At 59.3% G+C, this 16,854-nt stretch overlaps 1 protein-coding gene across 4 annotated transcripts; it reads left to right on the top strand.

Moving 5' to 3' along the window:
• Nucleotides 1–1,369: 1,369 nt before the first annotated feature.
• Nucleotides 1,370–10,774, top strand: GBGT1 (globoside alpha-1,3-N-acetylgalactosaminyltransferase 1 (FORS blood group)). 4 transcript variants are annotated; one of them, XM_006750405.3, is made up of 7 exons: nt 1,372–1,537; nt 2,214–2,402; nt 2,964–3,029; nt 7,018–7,068; nt 7,151–7,186; nt 7,909–8,043; nt 9,261–10,773. In XM_006750405.3, the coding sequence occupies exons 2-7, from the start codon at nt 2,332–2,334 to the stop codon at nt 9,943–9,945; spliced, it is 1,044 nt and encodes a 347-aa protein (XP_006750468.1). In that variant the 5' UTR covers nt 1,372–1,537; nt 2,214–2,331; the 3' UTR covers nt 9,946–10,773. The 4 variants fall into 4 exon arrangements, with proteins under 4 accessions (XP_081659994.1, XP_006750468.1, XP_081659996.1 ...); XM_081803868.1 differs by lacking the exon at nt 7,909–8,043 and having other exon boundaries at nt 1,370–1,537; nt 9,261–10,774; XM_081803869.1 differs by lacking the exons at nt 1,372–1,537; nt 2,214–2,402 and having other exon boundaries at nt 2,986–3,029; nt 6,986–7,068; nt 9,261–10,774.
• Nucleotides 10,775–16,854: the final 6,080 nt, after the last annotated feature.

Raw genomic sequence — 16,854 nt, 5'->3', positions numbered from 1 at the left:
CACATGGCACTCAGGTCCACTGTGAGAGGTGATAGGGGGCAGTCCTCAGGGCTAACAGAGGTGATGAGCACCAAGAATCTGCTCCTGAAAACAGAGGCCAGCTGCACAAAGAAAAGAATGGAGACACCCACACTCAGCACATCCTCTAGAAAAATCTAGTCCTGAAAAGTGATGAAAAGTAAGTATATGCTAGACTTAACGCAGTGTGAGTTCTAAGGGCCCATACACACTGATTCCTAGAAGCAACGAAGAGTAAATCATACAATGTCGCTGGGGGGTTGTGACACCACTTTTCTGACCCAATGACAGCGTTTCAGCCAATGTCCAGGGCCTCCGAGCTTTCCCAAGGGTCTCTGCGATCCTCTGACCCTTACGTCATCCTCCTTGGGCAGCTCTGTCCTGTCGTCTTCCTTGTCTCCTGCCTCTTCTGGGCCCCTTCAGAGGCCTCCCCAACCACGCTGCCCTTGGGAGGACCCCCCCCCACCCCGTGCCCCACGGCTGGGCGCCCCCATCTGGCCCCGGGCCCTGTAAGCCCAGTGCTTTGTGCAAGGCCTGTGTACTCCCTCTGGGGTCACTTGGCATCTCCCTTGCAGGGCCTGCATCTTCCTGCACTGGGTCTCCTCTGAGCAGTCTGTGAGGCCAGTCTGTACCCATGTCACAGGCAGAGGAGCGCGAGTCCAGAAGGTCCAGACGACCCGCTCCCAGTCCCAGCGTGTGGAGCCTGGGCCGAGGGTGGTCCCTGAGCAGAGGAGGACTTGCGCCCAGGAAGACTGAGGGAGGACCTAGCACAGTGAGGCCCCAGGAGGAGAGTGAGCACCCTGGGAGCCTGGAGCTCAGGCCTGCTGGGCGACCCCGACCCACTGGCACGGGGTCTGTCCCCAGAATTGGTAAGATGTAAGAAGGTCCGCCTGGGCCCCCGGGAGTCGCTGGAGTGAACAAGGGTCATGCTACCCCAACAAGTAGGAGGAAAGTATGGTAACTCTTTTTGGGGGGAGGGGGGAGGCTCAGAGAGATTTCGGAGGCCCTGAGCTAAACCGCAAGGTAAGTGCAATGTTCAGCTGGTTTTTCCTTCCTGTGATTGTTTCCACGTTCTTCTAAAAACATGAAAGTTTTTCTGATTTCTCAGGCCCGCACCCTCGCCTTGAGCTCCCGGAACGGCTCGTCTCGCTACCGGGCTGGGTCCGCTGCGTGAGAGGCTGCCGCCCAGATGGCCAAGAGAGAGCGCCGCCCAGGGGACCCCGCGCGCTAGGACCCGGGGGGCGGGCGCCTTGGCCCGCCGGCGCGGCGCGGGCGGCAGGTGGGCAGGGGCTGGGACCGGCGGGAGGGGGGCGGGGGGGGTGGGGGGGGATCGCGCTGGCGGCTGGGCGGGGCGTGCGGCTCCTTTCCTCCCGGCCGCCGGCCTAGGCCCAGGGTGAGCCCCGGGCGCGGCTGCAGGCGCGGCCACCGGGTATCGTCGGGGCCCTGGCGAGCTGAGTCCCTGGTTTCCGGCCCGGGGTGCTCCCCTCCGTCCGTCCTAAACGCCGTCCGGTCGCAAGGGGTGAGTCTACAGCCCGCGGGGACAGTCGCGCTCCCCACGTCCCGCGTCGCGGCGCAGTGGCGGGCGGAAGTCGGGTGCCCGTCTGGGCACCAGGCCCCCGGGTGCGGACCGCTTTGGCGGGGGAGGACACGGAGGCTGGGGTGGAGGGGGAGCAGAGTGACTTGCCCAAGGTTACCGAGCCAGGGAGAGCTGAAGCGCGTTCCCGCCGTCCCCTGGAGAGCCCAGGCTCGGCCTCCCGGAGGAAGACACGGCTGCCATCCTACCCCCCACCCCTACCCCACCGCAAGGGCATCACGGCGGCCCCTCTCGGCGCAGCCCCCGCCCAAGCCGAGTGTGTCCCCGCTGCGCCGGTCCTGGGCTCGATTTCCGGTGTCCCCGCTGTTACCCCCAGGAATCCTTCTCCAAGCCCCGCCCAAGCGCCCCGCCCAGCGCTGCGCCCGAGTCCCTGGGCAGGACGCCCTGTGCTCCCCGCGGAGGGCGGGGGTTGGGAGGAAGACAGCCCAGGCAGGGGGACGGTCCGCCTCTCCCCAGGCACAGCTGCAGGATTCGGCTGAGCACTGAGCCACTGTCCCCCTGTCCACCTACCGGAGCTGTCATAGCTGGGGCCACCCAGGGGAAGGCAGAGCAGCAAGGATGGGGCCACTATCCCCTGGATATCGGGAGCATTCCTTTGCAGGTGTTCCTCGGATCCCAGAGACACAGGCTCAGAGCCTGACAGCCCTGGGAGAGGTGGACTGGCTCACCAAGCCCACTCAGTCTCTCCAAGTGCCCAGGTTCAAAGGCTTCACCCAGCAATGCGCTGCCGCAGACTGGTCCTGGGCCTAGGATTCTGCCTGCTGTTGGGCATTGCCCTCTGCTTTCTGTGGTGAGCATATCCCCATGGAGCCCTCCCTTCACCCCAGGCTTCTCCCTTTCTTGGCATCTCAACCCCCAAACCTTGATCCCTTTATGGATCCCTAGGTCCCACCCACCTCTCTTGGCACACCGGTCCCTCAACCCCAACCCCAGTAAGACCAAACTAGTTTTGGTTTCTGGATTTTGATTAATAATGGCCTCCGGGCCTTTGCACTTGCTCTTTCCTCTGCCTGGACCGTTCTTCTAGCCTTGCTAATGAAGAACTCCTATTCAAACACAATTCACCCCATGTGTTCTTTCTGTGAAGTCCTACCACCACCACCCCTCACCACCACTCCCCCGTGCGTAGGGCCTGGCATCAAAAACATTCCTGCCCTGGGAATGAATGACCGCATGGGTGAATAATGGCCGCATTGCAGAAGACCGGGAGGCTTTGCCCTCTGAGGTCAGCCAGACCCAAGGAGTGGTAGGGGATCCCCAGATGCACCCCGCTGGGTGCCTTGACTCCCATCAACGTGCACTAAGTGGGTTTTCAGCTTCATGACAGTCAACAGGTGTTTTTCTTTCCCAGGATGTTTGTGGAGAACTGGCTGCCCTTCTCCTATGTCCCATATTACCTCCCCTGCCCAGAGATCTTGTAAGTATGGGGCAGGGAGAATTTGGGCCTTGTGGGCTGCCTGGAGTGGGGGCACTGGGAGATTTTTAGGGTCACTTTGCAGGTTATTAGGTCCTAAGCTCATGATTCTGATCAGTTTGATAAGTGTTGGGTAATTTATGGGCTGTGGAGTACAATTCCCATGTCAGTCCTCTAGCGTCCCTGCAGCGCCCCCTCTGTGCTTTGACCTCGAGCATGCCGCAGGGCTCTGAGCCTCACTTTCTTCATCTGTAAAATGGGATGATGGAAGTCCCCTCCGGGCCACCTGGAGCATGGAGTGTGATGACCCCTGTAAATGGTCAGCTGCAGCACACACCACACAAGCAGGTGCTCAGGAAATAGTGCTCTTAGGACTTGACTTTTTGCTAAATTTTGTGTTCAGTGTGGATTCAAGGAACAAATTAACATGGGACCAGACTTCCCCCACATAACAAACCCAACTTTTTGATAGTTAAGAGTGGAAAAATGGACTGGGACAGTCGTAAGGGGGGGGTATCTTCGTGATAGCTAAAGGCAAGTTTAAAATCTGGTTCATAGACTGCTAATTAACCACAAGGCATGTTTCATTGTTATAAACACAGAATATAATCAATTAGGAAGCGGGAAAGCAGAAAAGACAAAAGAAAAAATACCCTCTTGTGTCCTACCGGTCTGAGTTATACTTTGCTTCCAAAGTTCATGGTCGACTTGTTGGTTGCTGCCCTTTCTAGTTGAATCGACTGTGCAGCTAACTTGGTTCTAAAAGCAGAAAGCCCGCTTGCTATTGAAAATAGTTGTGATCGGGACGACTGGGTTGCTGTTGGATAAGCGTCTGCCTTTGGCTCAGGTCATGATCCTGGGGCCCTGGGATCGAGCCCCACGTCTGGCTCCCTGCTCGGTGGAGAGCCTGCTTCTCCCTCTCCCTCTGCCTTCCACTCTGCCTACTTGTGCTCTCTATCTCTGTCAAATAAATAAATAAAATCTTAAAAAAAAGAAAAGAAAAGAAAATATTTGTGATCATAATGTTTTTGCGATTTTTATCCTGTGTTCCCAGAACTGGCTATGTTCTTCAGCGTGTGTTCATCCTCTTCATGGTCACCACCCTTTAATTGCCCCCAGGAACTGGGTCATAATTCTTGAACTCCTCCCCCTTTCCCACAAAGGACCAGGGGGGGATTTCGGTTGTTTTCAATTCCCCAGGATTCTTTTTTTTTTTTTTAAGATTTTATTTAATTATTTGAGAGAGAGCAAGCACGAGTGAGGGAAGGAGCAGAGGGAGAAGCAGGCTCCCCACTGAGCAGGGAGCCCAACATGGGGCTTGATCCCAGAACCCTGAGATCATGACCCAAGCGGGAGGCAGATGCTTCACTGACTGAGCCACCCAGGTGCCCCCTCCAATTCCAGGATTCTAAATGAGTTTGTAATGAGCAGCTCTAGATATAAAGCTTTTTCCCATATTAAAAAATCCTTTCATTTGATAGTTCCCTCCCTGGGCCAGGCTCCCATTCTCTTGTTCACACAGACGTCACTCCCTGGCCAGGACTAGAGGAAGCACTGGGTGTTGTGAAAAGCAACAACTAAACCACCTTGCTGATTTGAGCGGCGGGGGATGCTATCTCCTGAGTTTCGATTTCATTTCCTTGATTTCTACCGAGGCTCTCCTTTCTCCCACCCCCTTCCCACGAACTGAATTTCCTCTTCCCTGATGTACCTGCCACACTGCCTTCTCTCCCTGGCCTCTTTGTGGGGACTCTGGCACCACTTTGGGCCCAAAGTATTTGCTACATTTTTTTTTCTTTCCAGTTTGTCTATCTTTTGGTTCCACTTAGCTCTTTTTTTTAATAGATTGAAGTTGGAGAAATTTTGTGTGTGTTAAATGGCCACATCTTCCTGTCTTTTCATCTGGATTTCTTCACTTTTGGTTTTCCTACCTACGGGTATGAAAATGTGAAATTGTTTTGTTTTGTTTCGGGGTTTTTTGGTTTTTGTTTTTTTGATTTTTTTTGGCTCCGGCTCATCTGTGGCTCCAGTATTCTTATGACTGTACGAGTGCTTTAATAAGGCTGGAGCATGGCTGGGCTTGGGGAGGAGCCAACTGCCAGGGTTGTGGGCCCTCTTCCTCCTCACTTCCTGCCTTTGCAGTGTGCCCTCACTTTCCGAGTGGGGACCTGAGTGCTTGTTTGGGTGGAAACTGGGGCAGACAGCCAGTGTGACAGACTGACTTTTAAAAATTGTTGATTCAAGAGTTTAAACTAATCACAGAAAGATAAACACATATTACAGGATTCCACTTACATGAGCTCTCTAGAATAACCAAATTCATTGAAACAGAAGTAGAATAATGGTTACCAGGGGCCGAGGGGGGGTCAGCATTTCATGGGGATGGAGTTTCAGTTTGGGAAGATGAGAAGGTTCTGGAGAGGGATGTTGGGGACGGCTGCACAACAGTGTGGACGTGCTTCAGGCCCCTGAACTGTGCACTTAAAAATGGTTAAAATAGGGGTGCCTGGTTGATCATCTGACTCTTGGTTTCAGCTCAGGTCATGATCTCAAGGGTCGTGAGATCGAGCCCCACATCAAGCCCCACGTTCAGCAGGGAATCTGCTTGAGATTCTCCCTCTCTCTCCCTCTACCCCCACCCTCTCTTTCTCTTCCTTCCTCTAAAATAAATATATCTTTTTTAAAAAATGGTTAAAATAGTAAAGCTTTGTTTTGTACATTTTACCACCAAAAGAGAGAGCGAGAGAGAAGCATAGACTAAAAATTGGTAGGAAAACTTAAGGAGGCTTAAGCTATCCCCATCAAAGATGCCATATTGAAAATTCCTTAGTGAATGGCAGGCGCGGTGTGCTCAGGTGGTCTGGCCTGATGACCTCAGGCTCTTCTGCAGCTGCTGCATGCCCTGGGTGGCCTTGGGTAGCCTCTGCCTTCTCTGGGCCTCACTTCCACTCTCTGGGGAAGGATGTCATTGGGAGGACTTTCAAGCCCGAGGAGTCAAATGTCTGGCCCCAGGTCCTTCCAGCCCGCTGGTGGCCAAGCCAGAGGCTCTATGCAAACCTGCAGGGCCCTCCTTTTTGCTTCTCCACCCAAGCTGCCCTCGGCTGAAGCTAGTGGAGGCTGGCCACACCGGCAGGCTGCCTGCCAAGAAAGGGACAAGATTGTCTTGACGAGTGTTTGCTCTGTGCTGGGCATGGACGCACACCTTGATTCTCAGGGCAGCTCTGAGGGTGAGGGATGGTTACCCATCTTACAGATGAGGAAGCGTGGGGGCATGAGTCAGGATTCCACGATAGACACAGAACGGAGGAGGGAGGGAGAAAGGTAGATTGACTGATGGAGCTGAGCCAGTCTGGAATCCGGGGAGCAGGCCTGGGAAGGGCAGGCTGGAGCTCGGGCCGGCGCTGACACTGGCAGAATGTCTTCACAGAAACCTCAGTTCTGCTCTTCGAGCCTTTCCACCAGATTCTATCAAGCCCGCCCAGGCCCGGCAGGATCATCTTTACTAAGGGCAGCTGGTGTAGATGTTAATTACATCCACCAAATACCATCGAAGCAATACCTTGATTGCTGTTTATGTAACTGGGTCCTGCAAGTGACCATCACCGTGGGCTCAGGTGACTCACCTCAGGTCCCCAGGCGAGAAGGCGGCAGAACTGGGATCACCGGGCCTTTGCAGCTTCTCAAAACTTCTACCCACTGCCAGGGCCCTACAGAGTGACATGCTTGAAAGAGCATCAGCTTCGGAGACAGGGGACACTGGGTACCGATTGCCGCTGTGCCACTCAGTAACCCTGGACAGACTGCTTCTGCAGGAGCCCAGCCCCTGCAGGGTGGGCAGAGCAGTGGGGAAGGCTCCAGGGAGTCTGCCTGGAACCTGGCATGGTGCCTGCCCCATGGGGGTGTTTGCTTCTTCTCCACTCTGTCCTTCCCGCTCTGAGTAGCTCTGTCCCCCGCCCTAGCACTAACACCTCTCTCTCGCCTCTGCCACCAGCAACATGAAACTGCAGTATAAGGGGGAGAAGCCGTTCCAGCCGGTGACATGGTAAGCGGACTGCCATCTCCCCCTTTGTGGCCCCGGGGGCCGGGGGCTGCCTCCCCTCACCACTGGCCCTTCTTGGTTACAGGTCACTGTACCCTCAGCCCAAGCTGCTGGAGCAGAGGTGGGTGTTGGGTAGGGTCTGGGTGCAGAATGGAGAGATTGGCGGGAGGAAGGGGGGCACGGCGGGGGGCGGGCAGGTGCAGAGCTCCGATTTATAAGCTGGGGTGGTGGGGATGTCAGGTGGCCTTGGGGTCCAGCTAGTCTGGGACCTGGGTTCCAGTCCCTTTCTGTCACTAGCTGTGTAACTTTGGGCAGGTTACCGAACTGCTCTGAGCTGTTTCTGTATGGGTGGATAAGAACACCCCCTTCATAGCGGGTTGGATGGAGGACTAGATGAGATGTTGTTTGCAAAAGGCACAGCTCCGGGTGCCTGAGTGGCTCAGTTCAGTTGAGAGTCCGACTCTTGATCTCAGGGTCTTGAGTTCAAGCCCCACGTTGGGCTCTATGCTGGGCATGGAGCCTACGTAAAAAAGGGGGGGCACAGCTGCATAGTAGGTGCTCAATCCGGGGTTCCTGCTGATATTGCTACCCCTCATGTATTAGGCACTTAGCAGGCACCTGAAGTGCTAGGCTCCCTTACACACTGGATGTGCATCACTCCTGGTCCTCTCGACCATGCCGGGGAGGAACTATTTTTATTCCCACTTCCCATAGGAGGATACTGAGGCCCAGAGACAGGGATGAAGCTGCCCCAGGTCACACAACATGGGAGGCAGGGCCAGGATGAGGCTGCGGCTTTCCCAAGGAAAGGGCCTCACCCCCCATGGCCTGCCCTGCTGCTAGGCCTACTGAGCTGCTGACGCTTACACCCTGGTTGGCGCCCATCGTCTCTGAGGGAACCTTCAACCCTGAGCTTCTGCAACACATCTACCAGCCGCTGAACCTGACCATCGGGGTTACGGTGTTTGCCGTGGGGAAGTGAGTAATGGGCTGGGTGGGGGGATGTCACTGAGCCATAGGAGCTTACAGTCTGGGAAGGGACAAGACCTGGACATGGGACCCTGCCTGGATGCCAGGAAAGCCCTGAACCAGGTGCTGTGCGTGTGGGAAGGTAGGGAGTAGAGGGTGATGACGGGAGGGCTTCCTGGAGGAGGGGATCTGGCCCTGGAATGGGAGCAGCAGGAGCCTTTGTGAGGACACCCCCCTTGGCCTCCTCACCCCTCTCTGTTCCCCTGGAACAGTGCAGGCAGGCATGAAGGACTGGAAACACTCAAGACCACCTCACATAACTGGGGGTCCATGGTCAGGCCACAGGCAGGTCTGACTCCGCCCTCAGGACCCTCTCCCCTCTCCCCAGTCTGGGCCTGCCTACTCTCTGGATATCTCCTGCTTTCCTCTCCTCTCCCTCACCCCACCTAGCCTTGCCTTGAGGAGGCCTGGCAGCCTCCCCTTCCATCTCTTTCTGGGACTCCTGAGGGAGAAACCACGGTGGAGCCCCAATACCGCAAGTGCTGGCCAGATGATGGGTGGCCCGCCTGGGTCAGGTTCCATCGGCTTTGACCTGGAGGTGGGGTGCGGGCCTGCAGTTTCCTCCAGCTGGGCCCCAAGCCCCACAGCCCCCAGCACCACTCACCTCACCATGATGCAGCCACTTAGCCTGCCATGTGGTCACTTTCCTCTCTCTGAGCCTCAGTGTCTCTGCCTCTAAAATGGGGATTATGAGGAGGGCGCGTGGCTGGCTCAGTCAGTGAAGTGTGCGACTCTTGATCTTGGGAGTCATGGGTTCGAGCCCCACATTGGGTGTAGAGATTACTAAAAAAAAAAAAATCAATAAACTTTAAAATGGGGATGTGGTGCCTGCCTTTAGGGAGTTTATGAGGCTGCAAGGAGCTAAGAATCCCTTAAAACACTGCCTGGCACCTAGTTAAGTGCTCACTAAAAGTTAGCTCCGTGTGCGAATTTAAGAATCCCTGTTAAGCATCCTTCCTACGAAGGAAGAGGCTGGTACTGTGATTGTGGGGGTGTGACAGAGGAGGACCCCGCGGTTTCAGACCTGAGTGGCATCTCAAAGTGAGGAGCTGGGAGGTGGTCCCCAGCCTGGCCGAGCCCAGGCCCCAGGCCTGCGAGGGGCCAGCCCGTAGTGGGGACCCCGAGCGAGGTCGATGAGGTCATTCCCCCACCCTCCTCCCTGCCAGGTACACCCAGTTCATCCAGCACTTCCTGGAGTCGGCCGAGCGGTTCTTCATGCAGGGTTATCGGGTGCGGTACTACGTCTTCACTAATGACCCTGCGGCCGTTCCTCGGGTCCCGCTGGGCCCCGGCCGCAGCCTCAGCACCATCCCCATCCAGAAGCACTCCTACTGGGAGGAGATCTCCACGCGCCGGATGGAGACCATCAGCCGGCACATTGCTGAGACTGCGCACCGGGAGGTGGATTACCTCTTCTGCCTCAATGTGGACACGGTGTTCCGGAACCCGTGGGGCCCCGAGACCCTGGGGGACCTGGTGGCTGCCATTCACCCAGGCTACTATGCTGTACCTCGCCAGCAGTTCCCCTATGAGCGCAGGCGTGTTTCCACTGCCTTCGTGGCAGACGGCGAGGGGGACTTCTATTATGGTGGGGCCGTCTTTGGGGGGCGGGTGGCCAGGGTGTATGAGTTTACCAGGGGCTGCCACATGGCCATCCTGGCAGACAAGGCCAATGGCATCATGGCAGCCTGGCAGGAGGAGAGCCACCTGAACCGTCGCTTCCTCTCGCACAAGCCCTCCAAAGTGCTGTCCCCTGAGTACCTCTGGGATGACAGGAAGCCCCAGCCGCCCCGCCTGAAGCTGATCCGCTTTTCAACGCTGGACAAGGCCACTGGCCGGCTGAGGAGCTGATGGTGGAGCCAGGGCTGCCGTGGATGGGGTTCCCCGGCCCCGCAGCCAGCTCGCCCCAGTGCCTCCCTTCTCGGGCCTCGGGTGGGACCAGTCCAACCCTGCTTACCTCAGGCTGTTAGCAGAATTCAACCGGAAAATGGAGGCCGCAAAGCCTTTGTAAACTGTAAAGGGCTGCGCCCACATGAGGAGAACACAAAGATCACACAGCCTTAGAACAGTCAGCCAGGAAGAGGGGAGGCAGAGGTGAAGCAGACAGGGCCTGGCAGGCTCTCCCCAGCAGATGTGCCTTCGGGGCAGGCTCTGGAGTCAGCCCTCCTCCACACCTGAGACCCCACCTCTGCCCCCCTTCTGTTGCCTGTTGCCCTTAAAGTTGTACTTCGAAGCCCCTGGTGTGAAAGGCAGCCCAGAACCCTCTTCTCTGGCTGCCGGGGGTCCTGGGTACTCTGATGTCCCCCAGCCATACAGAGCCAACCCCCCGGCTCGGCCCTGGAGGGAACCTTGGCAGTGGAACAGGCCTGGCTCTCTCTGTGTCAAGCCTAGCCCGTACCCCACGGTGGGCCACACTCCCTGCCACCAGCCACCTCCTTTGTAAGAGGGTTTGGGCAGCTTTTAACAAAGGTGGCGTGGGGGGCGTCTGGGTGGCTCGGTCAGTTGAGCGGCTGACTCTTGGTTTTGGCTCAGGTCATGATCTCAGGGTCCTGAGATAGAGCCCCCCCCCCGCCCCCACTTGGGCTCCACGCTCAGCAGGGAATCTGCTCAAGGTTCTCTCTCCCTCGGACCCTCCCCCCAGCCATGCGCGTGCACACTCACTCTAAAATAAATAAGTCTTTAAAAAAAAAAAAGCTGGCATGTGCTAAGCCCTAACCAGGGTGTTTTCACCTGCACATCTGAGGGTCCGTCCGGCCAGCCACGGGGGATCCAGGCAGCCTGGATTTCACATACAGTCAGCTTGTGCGGTGGAGGAGGGCGGGTCCAGTTGCCCAGAAAATCTGGACTAAAGCGGACCGCCGCAGCAAACAGGATTTGGTCCCCGCCCTCCTGGGGGAGGGGCGACGTGAGCACGTGCTGTCCGCGTGCCATACTCTCCACGATCGAGGGGAGCAGAGCCCATCAGCTGGCCACCGGGTGGCCTCTGGGGCCCTGAGCCCGTCACGCAGGTGTCTGCCCGTGCTCCTGAAACCAGGGGCAGCCTCGGCCCTGTGAGGCCACCGGCGGGTGTGGGGCGCCGAGGCCGTGGCGCAGGCCCCGGATTCGAGGGCCGGGGAGGGCAGCGTCAGTGCGGTGGCCCCAGAGTGGCTTCAGAGCACCCCCCCCCGACATCCCGTGGTTATCTGCCTGGCAGGACAGAAATGGGGTGCATTCAGGGTTTGGTGGCCCAGTGTTCAGTCCTCTGGGGGCAGCAGCTCGTTTGCCACAGAGGACACAGAGGGGTACGCCCTGGCCACGTTGGGAGGAATACGCACCTACCCACTAGGCCACCCCTGGCAAAGCTGGGGGTCAGCCCAAAGCCCACTCCTCCTGTAGCCTGTGGTCTGGCCAGCGAGCAAGGACAGACTGCCAGAGTCTGAGCAGACCGAGTGAGCAGAGGAGAGAGCTTGGGCTGGGGAGGGCAAGTCAGGGAGAGGTGCTGGGGTGCTTCCAGGCAGAGGGGCAAGGGTGGGCCCACAGCCCGTGTGTCCCAGTGGGGAGCACCTTCCCAGAGCATCAGGACCTGCCCTGTGATGCCAGTTGTGTTGAAGAAGCAGGACTTGCCTTCAAGGAGCTTCTACCTTGGGGCAGGGAGAGGCCCCCTGGCGTGGAGACCAGAGAAGGCCTCCGGGGGGAGGTGGCCCCAAGGCCCAGGCGGCAGCAGCAGGTTTGCAGGGGAGAAAGGAACCCCTGCCTCACTCCCAGCCCAGCCTCTCCTGGACCCAGCTGATTTCCCTTCTCAGCCTGGGCCCAAATCCCCAAGGAATATGGCTGATCCTGGTCCCCATCGCAGGACACAGCCCTCAGACACGAGCTGAGGGAGTGACAGGACCCAACTCCTGGAACCAAACCAGGGTCCAAGCTACTTTCCAAAACAGAGCTGAGGGCTTGGAGCCAGAGCTGCTCCATGGGTGGGAAGAGGAAAGGAGCCTGGTGGGGATTGGGAGTGGTGGAGGGGGCCGGGGCCTGACCCAGCAGATGGATGGGGGAAGGCCCAGAGACAGTCCCAGCAGCTCTCGGCCCCTGTCTGACGGGATCAGATCTGAGCCACAGGCACCACTGGTGACAGGGCCCATCGGTTTTGGGGGCTTCGAGGTTTTCTAAATTGCAAAGGTACTTCTTTAAGAAATAGACAAAATCACAAATACGAAATGTCTGCAGTGGAGGCCCCTGACACTTAAGCTTCCTCTCCCTTGCCAACTGCCTCCTCCCCACACGTGACAGTCCCACATCATCGCTCGGCCACACTTCTACTCACACTGTCCACCAGTCAGGTCTGTTTGTCCTATCACCCAGCCAATTTCTGGGAACTCACGCCTGACGTCACCTCCAGGAAGCCTGCCTTGATTTGTGCCCCGCTCCAAAGTGGGTGCCTTTCAGTGTTCCCACCAACCCTCCTCATCCCTGTGCCATTTACAATGTCTGCCCTTCTCCACCCCTTGCCCAGTTGGTAAACTCCAAGACGGGACAGACCGTGGCTGGCCCGGGTTCCCCCTGTATATGAAACCCAGGAGGCCCTCTGTAAATACTGCACAACTACGTGAGGGGTGACAGCTGAGAGAACACGGGGTTAAGAGTCTGTCCTAGCACCTGTGGGATGTTGGACGGTTCATCCGAGGCCCTGGGGTGAGGATCAAACAAGATTATGGCTGGAACTCCTCTTGGGCCGCCACTTTGGGACGTGGCTAGGTCTGGAACCTCCAAGCAGCCTGCCCCACCCCGAAAGGAGGCAGATGACCTCCATAGCCCCCATTACGCAGGACTAAACAGACAGCCTGCTCATTCCTAGTTGGTTTTGGGGTTCCATGCTTGAGTGTGGGCAATAACATGCCCACCAAGCTCCTTCTAAATCTAGGATGCTGTGGCTCTGGTAAGACTGCCCAGATTGTGTCCCCCGGGCCCCCCAACTTGCAGCGACCCCGACTCCTTGCCCAACATCCAGAGAGCCCTGCATGATCTGGTCTAGAAATGCTCCCCAGTGTGCACCCCTCACCCTACTCGAGCCTCCCTAGGGCCTTCCTCCCCCAGGGAGCCCACCAAGCCTTTGCCCCTCAGAGCCCCCTGCAGCCACTGCCTTTCACATGGCCCCCACCCAGGACAGCCTCCCCTCCAAGCCTGGGCTCAGAGGCTACTTCCTTGGGCTCCCCTGTAAGCTTAGGCTTTGGGTCAGATTGATCTGGCTTCAGACACACAGCAGGGCCATGTCACAGCCCTGTGACTGGCAAGCTCGTGTGGTGGCTGCTAAGAGCCTCATTGAAAATGGGGTCTGTGGCCCCGACTTTGGCAGGTTGAGCTGGGGCACAGGGGGCGGCCTGGCTGGGGGAGTCCCAACCCAGGATAAGGCCTGTGATGGTCAGTGCAGGGCTCAGTGAGGGTGAAGAGCAATGACCCTGGGTCCCCCGTTCATGTTCACAGCTGGACTTGGCCACTCAGAGCTGAGTGACCTTGATCTTTGAGATCACTGCTTGTGTATAAAAAGGGGTGAAATCACTGAGCACCCAGGAGGGTAAGTACACCCAATGCTCGGGCACCCTGGTGGTGGGCTCCCTCCTTCCTGGGCTCCTTCCCACCCCTCTGACTCCAACCAGGGCTGCAGCCAGGGACAGGCTGGACCTCATGTCCAGGCTCCTGCCAGGAGGACTAGGAGAAGAGGTGTAGAGGAGGAGTAAGGGGCAGACTGACCTCCTTGCCTGTACTCGGTGTCCACGGCCGCCTCCAGGTCCTCTGGCCCAGCCGTGCACCCAGCTGGCCCCTGCAGGTTACATGTGGGGACCAGGACAGAAGGACAGCGCTGTATAATCCGCGACTCCCGTGTCTCCAGGTCTCCACGGCAACCCGGCCCAGCGCCCGATGGCCCTCTCGCCCGCTTGGGTTTGGGGCGGCACGAGGTCCCAGCGGGCGCGCGAGGCAGAGAGCAGGCAGCGGGGCAGGAGACGCGTGGGACCCGCCGCGCGCCGGGCCCTCGGTGCGCTGCGGCGAGGCGCGGCTCCCGTGCACGCGCTGTCCGCGGGCCCCCACAGACCCGCGTACCCGCGACCGTGGACACCAGGCCTGGCGGCCCCGGTAGGGCCCACCCACCGCCGCCCGCGGGAGGGAGGCCGGCGCGCGCGACACACCCCCTCGAGCGCGCCCCCGAGCTCGCGCCGCGGCGCCCGCCCCTCACACCTGCGGCGGGCGGGGCGGGGCGGGGCGGGGCCGCGGCTGTCCCCGCCCACCCGGCCGGAGCCCGGGAGTCCGGGCGGAACCGAGCAGCGGGGCCCGAGCGGCCAGCGGCGCAGCGCGGCGCAGACAATGGGAGCGGCGCAGGCGGCGGCGGCGGCGGCGGCGGCGGCGCGGGCGGCGGCGGTTGCGGAGCTCCGGGCCCGGCGGGGACGGGAGGCCGCGCCATGAGACCCGCAGCCGGGCGCCCCCCTGCGCCGCGCGCGGGCCGAGGCGAGCGGCCTCTGCGAGCCCCGGGCCCCGCCCTGGGGCCGGCGATGCGCTGCCAGGGCTGAGGATGATGGTAGATTGCCAGGTGAGTGCCCGGCCCGGCCCTGGCCGCCCTCCCAGCCGGCGGGGGTGGAGGGAGGACCACATGTCTCCGGTCCACACCCCATCCGGCGAGGAGGGAGCACGGCGCCCGGTCCACGCTGAGCGCGCGCTTACGCAGTTCCGCGTCCAACCCCTCCTGGTACAACTGGGAAACTGAGACCAGGAGAGGCGGGGACTGGCCCGGGGCGCGTGAGGAGAGCGGAGTCCAGAAGAGAAGGGAAGGTTCTGGCCTCCCAGGCCAGGGCTCAACTCTCCCATGGGGTTTCCAATGGGAATGAGAGCCCCTAAGATCCTGGGGGACCCCGTTCACCCCCTCCCATCTGGGGCCGTCTCCTCTGAGCATCCCCACGCGCCCACAGGTACATACACACATTGACTTCACAGATGGGGACCATGGGATGGGGTCAGAGGAGGAGTGGACAGTGGAGAGGTGACAATGGGGAAAGAAGAAAGGGATTGGAGGCAGCCATGGGGCAGGGGCATCCAGTCTCCTGCAGCATGCCCAGGACTTATACATGGGGAGGGGAGACACGCCAGGCTGATGATCATGAGTCCCCAAGGTGCCCAGGGACGTGTCAGGGCACGAGAGGACAGGGACTGGGGTCCAGTGTCCACCACCACCCTGGGCTACTGGAAGTAGGAAGAGACACCCCACCCCCCCTAGTGCGGAGGGTGCTACAGCACAAAAGGCCTCAGCTTACTCTTCTGTCAGTTGGGCTGTTGAGACAGGGTGTCCCTAGGGTCCCACAGGCTTGTAGAAGAGCCTGTTGGCCTTGGATCTCCATCCCAGACCCAATGTGCTCCCAGTCCTGGGAAAATGCTTTGTACTCCCTCGAGGTCCTTCTGAGCAGAGGGCAGCCTGGGGGCTTGGGGGGCTGAGGACCTGGGTTTGCAGAACATGGCAGAGCACTGACCACTGGTCTGGGGACCAAGGCCAAGACCCTCCTTGTTGCAGCCTCAGGGGCCCCATTTGGAAGAGGTTCCAGAGTCAGTGCTCCGGCCAGGGTGAGGAGGCCATAGGAATGCACCGAGCACGAGGACAGGAGAGGGAAATGGGGGACAAGGGAGGCTTCCGAAGTTCCTCACATCGTCCCCAGAGCCCCCAGGTCCTGCTCCTTTACCCTCTAGGGCCAGGAAGAGGCACTGCCTTGGCTACACCCAAACAAAGGTGTGTGTTTTGTTTTCTGGTTTTCCTGCTGGGGCTGCCATGCTGGTGCTGACCACCAGGGGTCAGGCTGTGCCCACTATGCTCCCTGAAGCCACCAGAGCCGGGAAGGGACACCCAGGGGTCATGCTGGGCGTCCCCTGCCTCCACCCCAACAGGCACCTCTGATCATTAGCCTCCATGTCCCCCATGTGAGCTGCTCAGAGGCAGGAGGGGGCTCTGAGACCGTCTCGTGGACTCAGGCAGCTACTGGACCCCTGGCCCTCACCCCGAGCAGGGGCTGTGCTGGGCCTGGGGGTGGGGCTGGAAGGTCCCCCGGGGTCCCTGTCCTCCAGGGGCTCCCAGCCCAGAGGAGGAGATGGACCAAAGCACAAGAGCAAATCCAGGTGAAAGGGAAGAGCAAGGGCTGCAGGGAGGCGAGGCGGGGTGAAGGAGGGCGGGCAGGGGCCCCTGTCTGGGGCCTCACGGGCCTCCAGGGTGAGCCTGATGCTGGGAGCAGAAGGACAGGAGCAGCCAGCCCTGCACACATCTGCTAGCAGTGTGCTGCAGGGAAGGACCAAGCTGCAGAGACCCGGAGGCAGAGAGCCTTGGGCAAGAGAGGAGCTGAGAGAGAGCTGGGGAGAGGGCTCTGGAGGGAGGGGGCAGGGCCAGACCCCAGCCTGGAAGGATGTACTACTAGCTGTCTGCACCGTGGGACACGCTGGCCTTCCGTGCACCGTGTCACAGTTCCTGTACCAGAATCCGGCTCAGCTCAGGGGGAGCCTCTGCCTCCAGGTCCCCCAGGAGGCCGGGGCTGCAGCCTCCACTCAGGCTCGACCGGGGCAGGCTCTGTCTCCAAGACCGCTCACGTGGTACTGGCAGGATTCATCTGGGAAATGGGTAGGTGCAGAGAGATATTCCAGAAGGAAGTATCCTGTGGTCAGGCTTGATTCGGGGAGGCTGAAGATGAGGATGATAATGAAGGCCTGTATCTATTGTGTGCTCGCATGCGCTCTGTCCTCACTGCGCTAGGTCACCTCCTGAAT

The sequence above is a fragment of the Leptonychotes weddellii genome, chromosome 14 (genome assembly GCF_054177405.1).
Source record: "Leptonychotes weddellii isolate Sample4059 chromosome 14, ASM5417740v2, whole genome shotgun sequence".
NCBI lineage: Eukaryota > Metazoa > Chordata > Mammalia > Carnivora > Phocidae > Leptonychotes > Leptonychotes weddellii.
Note: the sequence above shows the minus strand (reverse complement) of the source record. Positions and strands in the feature narration are given on the sequence as shown.

Bases quoted from the DNA above. Each gene is read 5' to 3' on its own strand.
- GBGT1 (XM_006750405.3), top strand. From the start codon at position 2,332: ATGCGCTGCCGCAGACTGGTCCTGGGCCTAGGATTCTGCCTGCTGTTG. The intron at 2,403-2,963 runs GTGAGCATATCC...TTTCTTTCCCAG, and splicing joins ATTGCCCTCTGCTTTCTGTG to GATGTTTGTGGAGAACTGGC. The intron at 3,030-7,017 runs GTAAGTATGGGG...CTCTGCCACCAG, and splicing joins CTCCCCTGCCCAGAGATCTT to CAACATGAAACTGCAGTATA.